This window comes from Caenorhabditis remanei, chromosome IV, assembly GCF_010183535.1.
Source record: "Caenorhabditis remanei strain PX506 chromosome IV, whole genome shotgun sequence".
NCBI lineage: Eukaryota > Metazoa > Nematoda > Chromadorea > Rhabditida > Rhabditidae > Caenorhabditis > Caenorhabditis remanei.
This window is the reverse complement of record NC_071331.1, coordinates 17,977,588-17,984,795: the sequence shown is the minus strand read 5'-3', so window position 1 is coordinate 17,984,795 and position 7,208 is coordinate 17,977,588. Positions and strand designations below refer to the sequence as shown.

The 7,208-nt window shown below is 40.5% G+C and overlaps 4 protein-coding genes across 4 annotated transcripts; 3 read left to right on the top strand and 1 right to left on the bottom strand.

The window, feature by feature from the left end:
* Positions 1-2,101: 2,101 nt before the first annotated feature.
* Positions 2,102-4,771, top strand: GCK72_015002 (uncharacterized protein; the record flags this gene model as incomplete). Its single annotated transcript, XM_003108506.2, has 5 exons — positions 2,102-2,151; positions 3,334-3,379; positions 3,946-4,298; positions 4,425-4,560; positions 4,664-4,771. 5 exons carry the CDS (start codon positions 2,102-2,104, stop codon positions 4,769-4,771), a joined length of 693 nt encoding a protein of 230 aa, XP_003108554.2.
* Positions 4,660-6,130, bottom strand: GCK72_015001 (uncharacterized protein; the record flags this gene model as incomplete). The annotated part of the gene is made up of 2 exons (XM_053730569.1): positions 4,660-4,788; positions 6,017-6,130. The coding sequence occupies 2 exons, from the start codon at positions 6,128-6,130 to the stop codon at positions 4,660-4,662; spliced, it is 243 nt and encodes an 80-aa protein (XP_053585341.1).
* GCK72_015000 (uncharacterized protein) lies at positions 5,249-6,393 on the top strand (the record flags this gene model as incomplete). Its single annotated transcript, XM_053730568.1, has 6 exons — positions 5,249-5,334; positions 5,384-5,455; positions 5,503-5,620; positions 5,667-5,969; positions 6,014-6,239; positions 6,296-6,393. The coding sequence occupies 6 exons, from the start codon at positions 5,249-5,251 to the stop codon at positions 6,391-6,393; spliced, it is 903 nt and encodes a 300-aa protein (XP_053585340.1).
* A 129-nt stretch (positions 6,394-6,522) lies between these two features.
* On the top strand, positions 6,523-7,089 carry GCK72_014999 (uncharacterized protein; the record flags this gene model as incomplete). The annotated part of the gene is made up of 1 exon (XM_053730567.1): positions 6,523-7,089. One exon carries the CDS (start codon positions 6,523-6,525, stop codon positions 7,087-7,089), a length of 567 nt encoding a protein of 188 aa, XP_053585339.1.
* Between the last annotated feature and the right edge of the window lie 119 nt (positions 7,090-7,208).

The following is a 7,208-nucleotide window of genomic DNA, read 5'->3' as shown; positions in this document are numbered from 1 at the left end:
AGGACCCCGAAGACGGGGGTTTCGAACGAGGTGAGTTGTTGGTTGACACTGTGTTGCCTCTCGCCTTCGACACACCTCTAGAACAAATAGGCCTCTGACGGCAGGTGTCAACCGTGGCCTTGTGGCCTAATGGATAAGGCGTCTGACTTCTAATCAGAAGATTGCATGTTCGAGCCCTGCCTGGGTCAAATATTTTTGTTTTTTGCTTTCAACATTTTATTTTAGGAATTTTTTCAGACAGAACGGCAACAATCAGCAAAAGGAAATAGTGGAACCGGTGATGGCCAGCGGTGTTTGTGTCCATTCGGTGCTTCCGTTTAAATCCGCCAATGCGGCAGACTGCCGTAAGTCTTTTTTTGTGTCTTTGTTTTGTTCTATTCTTTTTGTTATTGATGTGTTGTGTTCTTCTGAAAAAATGAGGAAGAGAGCCGTGCCCCATGGACACCCCGTTCCTCTTCTCTTTTACCGATTCTAGTCTGGGTGGGTGGCCGGAGCTTAGATTTGTTTTTGGTATTTCCTTAAGTGGGCGGGGCCAACAGAGAAACCAAAACCAATATATTCATTCCGTTTTTATTTTATTTTTATGTTTCTTCAGAAGATTTTTCATAGTTTTACCTCTGATGAGATTTTTAAAACCGTGCTCTACCGAACTTTAAAAAAGGCCACTGAAAAAAGGTTTCAGTAGGTCTTGACGCGCAAGTATGTTTTACTAACTTCACAGATGACCTAGAACTCCAAAAATGCAATACCTAGTCCACCAGCCAACACTCATTTACCAGAATTTCTCTCCCAACTTCTACCCTTTTCTCGGTTTTACCACAGTTTTGCTATGAAAAAATATCTGAAATCCCCATTTTCAGCACCCCCTCCCTCTATATACTATTTGTTTTCCATCACACATTCATTGAGTATCTCCCCCTCTCACACAACTACTGTGATCCCTTCAATCTCTCCCATTCATCTCTCCCAAAATCGCTTCCCATCTACTTCCGGTTTCCAGTAGGCGTCAAGTGTTTCTCGGAACAAAAAAACACTAGATATGACAGAGAGAGCTCATCGTGGATTCAGAAACCAATTAGTGTTTTTTTGAACGAAAAGAAAGCTGTCAAGTGAAATGAAACGAGTACTTTCTTTTTTGAGATATTGCATTTTTGAATTCTTAAGCAGCCACATTGACAGCAGATACTGTGATGATGTGGCCTCGATGGGGTCATTATGACTTCAGAATGCAAGGAATTGGATAGAGGATACGGCAGAGATGATGGTGTTTGTTCGTGAACACGAAACACATATAAGTCTAGAGGTTCGGAAGCATGGCCTGAGGATTTAGGTTTGGTCCCAATTTGAAGAAGTTTAGTCTAGTGGACGTCTTGTCCGCTGAACCTGGTTTCGGCTCACTGCCCAACTGGAATCGGGTCATTTCGACAATTTTTCACGGATTAACGGATTGTTCCATGAGTTCAATTTTTTAGAAGATGAAGAGCAAGTTTTGAGCTCTATTTCTGTATTTGACAATTTTCGTGTACGAGTCTAACCTAGAGAGAATGAAACCCACTTAAGCAGATAAAAATTGATCCGGATTTCAACTTTTCAGGAGGAAGTTGTATAGAAACGTTGTCAATTATAAAAATAGAGTTATAGGACATTCCAATCGCTGCCGGTACTAGATCCTGATCTGATTTTTCAGTTTCTAGATTGCTAACTTATAGGACCTCAAAACTTTGAAAAGCGATACCCTTACCCCAACATCCAGGCTCCTTTCGACGCTCCCCTCTCAGAGATTGAAACCTCACCTCTACCGTATCCCTCCACCTTTTTTGTTCCTTCTACTTCTTTTCTTCTTCTTCCTATTCCACATTTCCTTCCGTCATCCATCATCTTCTTCTTCCGAAAAAGCTCTTCCCTACAATCATTCCGTCAAAAACGTCTTCTTTCGCTTCCAGTCGATCGGACACATTCTGTCACTCCACCTCATCATTATCTACCTCACAAATCGTTCTCCCTCCCGCCTCACTTCATCTTTTTGACGGATTCGGGAATAAAGAGAAGAAGCAGAGCCACATAAAAAACGTTCTTATCCTATTCTTCTTGTTGTTTGCCAATGGAGGTGCTTCTTCTTCTTCTTCTTTTCAACGGACCCCTGTTGGACCGGTGTGTGTTCACTTGGACCCTCTCTCCTCTTCCCACACATTTCTCGTTTCTTTTTCTCATCTTTTGTGATTCTTGATCAACCAGAAAACGATGGGATTAACTTTTGGGAGCGAAGAAAAGAAGAGTAACAGAAAAACCATTTTTCACATTTTTTGAGGTTTCTCGGTTGAAGATCATTCTTGAATAACTTGTTATTGTTTTCGCCTGGAATACGGTACAAGTCTTAAATGTCGATTTACGAATCTTTGTGTTGATTTACGACGGCTCACTGTTTTCAACAAGGAAGTTACCCTGTGTGGATGGAAACCGACGATGGATCGTGTAGATTTACGATTGTTAGCGAAGATTCACGGAGCAGAATGTAGATTTACGGCGTCTTGTGTAGATTTACACAGACTTTTGTAGATTTAAGAAAGTTATGTGTCGATTTACACAGCTTTGTTTTTGTGTTGTAATATTTGGTGTCAGTTTACAAGAGGGTAGAATTACAAGATTCATTTCAACATTTGCTTTTTTTTCTTTTTGAAAGTTACATCCTCATTTTTCACGGATTGAACAGCGCTTCATTTTTCTAACCTTACAAATATGACAACCGGTACCGAAACATTCCGGAATCGAATCCTAATCACTGCCTGAACTTTTATGACCTCTTCCCCTTCCGTTTCCAAATGACACTAAAAGAAAAGGATCAAGAGTCTTTTGCTCTCTCCCTCCTGACACATAAAACTCGAAGATAGATGGACAATTATTTTGAGATGATCCAGGAGAAAAGGACCTTTGGAATCATGAAGGCGAAACGAGGCGAACTCTAGAAATATATAACCAGTGCCAAAAGCCACATGTTCAATTTTCCAGATGTGTCGCGCCCTCATTTTTCTTTTTCTTTTTTCTCAAGAAAAGATTTCTCACTTTTCATTGTGCTCCTCCGGAAACTAATGGAAGAATAACTGGGTGGGGTAGAGAATGTGTAGGACAGAGAGACGCAGAGTGAGATATCTCATCAATTCTTTTGACTCACCTCCCCACTGTTTCGCAGGTTTATTGGCACCGAGAGAGCACCGTTTGCTCCTCGGAGGCTTTTAGAGTTATTAGAAAATTGTTTTTCGAAGAGATCACGGTGTCCTTTGGACTCTAATACTTTTGATGGCTCTAGGTTCCCAAACTAAATGTTCGGTGTTTCAGAGCTGTCTGTAGTCTTCATGTGGTTACGGTATTTTTGAGCGTTACGGTAGGAGTCAAGAGCATACTGAATCTTTGCCTTGTAAGATAGTTTCAAGTTTCAGTTTTGTAAAAATGTGGTACAGTTTTACCAACTGTGCTCTACCAAAATCATTTCTCATTTCATTTTTGAGCTTTGGTGGAGCGCGATTGTCATGCTGAAATTACAATTTTCGATTTACAAAAAATGGGGATACCTAGAAAACTATGTAGAAAAGTAGTCTTCTGAAAAACCTTAACCCAGAATCCCAATCAGTTCAAAAAGTGCTTGTCCCCCCCTCCCTATCTCCATCAATCCATGTTCCTGTCATCTCTTTCTCTCCAATTTTGTGACGTCGACATTTCATTTCATCAAATTTTCTCAAAGAACTGAGAGCATGTCATTTCTTCTTGTTCTCGTTTTCCCGCCATATCTCTCTGCGTCTCTCTTATCTAACACTGTTTTAACACATCTCTCATTATGTAACAGACACCACAAAAACAACTCAAGTGTATTTTTGTGTGTAGAGAGTCGTAGTCTCTCTCAGAGGTCCAATTTATCTCCCTCTTTTGTTCGAATTTTCAGACACATTTCAGTCCTTTTCTGATAATTCTCATATTCCGTTTGCAGTAGCCCGACGAGACATGTACCGTCAAGGAACCAATCAATCCGTGTGCTCCGACGCCGATGAGTTCACTCAGGAGGAGCTTCAAGAGTTTGCTCAAGCGTTCAAATTATTCGATAAAGATGGTAACAATACAATGAATATCAAAGAGTTGGGTGAAGCAATGCGTATGTTGGGACTGAATCCAACTGAAGAGGAGCTTCTGAATATGGTCAATGAGTATGATGTGGATGGAAACGGAAAAATTGATTTCGGAGAATTTTGTAAAATGATGAAGGAGATGAATAAGGAGACCGATCAGGAGTTGATTCGTCTTGCATTCAAGTGAGTTTTCGAACTGAAAAGATCAAAAACCAGTGGTTACAGTACACACATTTCCTTTCGATTATTCAAATTTTGATGTTACTCAATCCGCTTATCAAAAAGTCTCAAAAAATAAATGTTTTTCAGAGTGTTCGATAAAGATGGTAACGGGTACATCACTGCACAAGAATTCAAGCATTTCATGACTACAATGGGCGAGAGATTCAGCGAGGAGGAGGTTGATGAGATTATTCGAGAGGTTGATAAGGATGGAGATGAACAGGTGAGACATCACAATAAAATGAGAGAGTGTGCAGAGAAACTAGACTGTATGCTTCTCTGTCACCTCTCTTTCCCCTTAACTCTCTAACTCCTTAATGTTTCAGATCGATCTTGACGAATTCGTCAACATGGTTGCTCCAATCGTCTCTGAAACCAACAAAACGGATCCGTTCGCCGAACCGGCTGCCTCAGCGAATCCAACAACTAAATAAGTTCGTTTATCACTTTCCTGAAAGAAAACTGCCATATATATTTTCTGTACATAATATCTCATTCTATCTCTCTCTCAAAAAGTACATTCCTTATCGCTAGATGGTTTTCCGGTAGACCCCTCGTTGTCCCAGTACACCCCAGTTTTCTGAATCCCCCTCCCAGTGGACCATTCCCAATGATACTTTTTTCGATCTCTGATATATTTATTTTTGTCTGACTTTAAAAAATAAAGAATATAAAATAATATGTATTATATAAACACATCACAAAACAAAGGAGTACAGGTTTTATCTGTCAGACGGACGAACAAGATATTTTTCTCTCTGACTCTCCGTCTCCTCTCTCTCTCCCATTCTGATTCAGTCCAAACAGTTTTTATTCTATTCGCAATGGTCACCGACACTGGAAATTTTCTTCATTTTCATGTCAATGACATCCCTCATTTGTCTGCAATTTTATTATTTGGACTACAACAGATGCTGGTTTGTTTCTCGGCTCTTCTAGTCACTCCGTATCTTTTATCTAATATGTTATGTGCTGGTGCGGAGACTATTGCTATAAGGTGAGTCAGGAGGACAAACAGATACACAGACAGACACCGTAGAATCTAGAGTACAACTGATTGCTGCCACTTTTGTAACGACTGGAATTGCAACGATTCTACAAACTACATTTGGCTTGAGGTATACTGTAACTCACCCTTAGGTACTGTACTTGTTAGATTCATCAGATTAGCAATACTTCACGGTCCATCTTTTGCATTTCTACCTGCTCTACACACATTCGAAGAAATGTATCCATGTACTCAAGATACAGATACAAGCTTGTGGAAAGAGAAAATGCAGTTGGTGAGTTTTCTGAAACAATCTTAAAACTAAGACTCAGAACTTCCAGATCTCCGGGTCCCTATTCCTCGCTGTCCTCATCATGCCTATAATGGGAATTACTGGACTCGTTGGGAAGATATCCAAGCACATTGGACCTATCACAATCGTCCCGATGTTGGTTCTTTTATGCATCGGAACTGTTCCAGATATTGAAGAAAAAATTTCCCTTCACTGGATCTCTATTATTGAAATTTTGCTACTCATAATTTTTGTGGTGTTGCTAGAAGACGTCGAAGTTCCAATCCCAGGCTATTCCTTCTCCAAAAAGCAATTTTTCACTACAAAAATGAGGATTTTCAGTCAGTTTCCGGTGAATTCAAAAAGATGATCCTTAGCTTATTCAAAATTTTTTAGTACCTCCTTGGTATCTGCTTGGCCTGGTTCTTGTGCTGGTTGCTGACTGTAACAAACATCGAGCCTGCCAGCGGTCCAGCTAGAACTGATCGAAACGAGAGCACATTTGTGTTCCATAGCACTCCTTGGATCCAAGTACAGTACCCAATGCAATTCGGATTTCCCCAGTTTAGTTTCCCATTGGTTATTGCTTTTACAGCATCTACAGTGGCAGTTATGATCGAAAGTGTAGGGAATTATGGTAGCGTATGATTTTTTTTAAATTTAAGTAAAAGTATTCAGGAATCTGCGCTCAGATCTCACAACAAGGGAGTCCACCATCTTCAAGTATCAACAGAGCATTTGTGGTGGAAGGTGTCGGAAGTATGTTGGCTGCTTAAATGGGATGCGGGACCGGGGTGACCACGTACTCGGAAAATATTGCTATCATGCAAGTTACTAAAGTCAGTTTTTTCTGGATTTCTAATTAAATTTAGCTTTGTTTCTCCTAGGTTACAAGCAGAATCACTATGCAATGTGCTGGTCTGCTCCTCATCCTTATCGGAGTATTTTCAAAAGCCGCAGCCTTTCTCGCCATGATTCCTGAAGCTATCATCGGAGGTGTGCTCGCTGCTGGAATGAGTATGATATGTGGAGTTGCATTTGCTAATCTCCAAACTGTGGATCTCCGTCTCTCTAGAAATCTTACCATCGTTGGATTGTCTATCGTTCTCGGATGCACAATCCCCGTTCATTTCGAAAAACACGGATTCCATACCGGTCATAAAACAATGGATGATGTACTGGGAACACTCTTAAAAATGAGAATGCTCGTTGGTGGATTGATTGCTTTTTGTCTAGATGTTATGGCTCGTGGAGCGACGAGAAAACAAAGAGGATTGGAGGGAAGAATGGAACGAGAAGCTGTGGCGGTGGAGAGGGATGGATTCGCTTTTTCGTCGTGGGCGAATCAGACGATTCTGAAGATTCCATCGATTACTAGGTTGCCAGTGGTGCCGTCGGAGAAGAAGATAAGAAGAGTGGAGGAAATGAGAGCAAAAAGAGTGAAGGAGAATGTGTTAGAAGATAAATTTTGAATGTTTTAGTATGGATAATTGTAATGTACAAATGAATACTTTGGGAACTTGAATAATTGGAAATGCTTTTCTAGTCTCGGGACTGCCAACGGCATCTAATGGACAGGTACTCTTTTTTT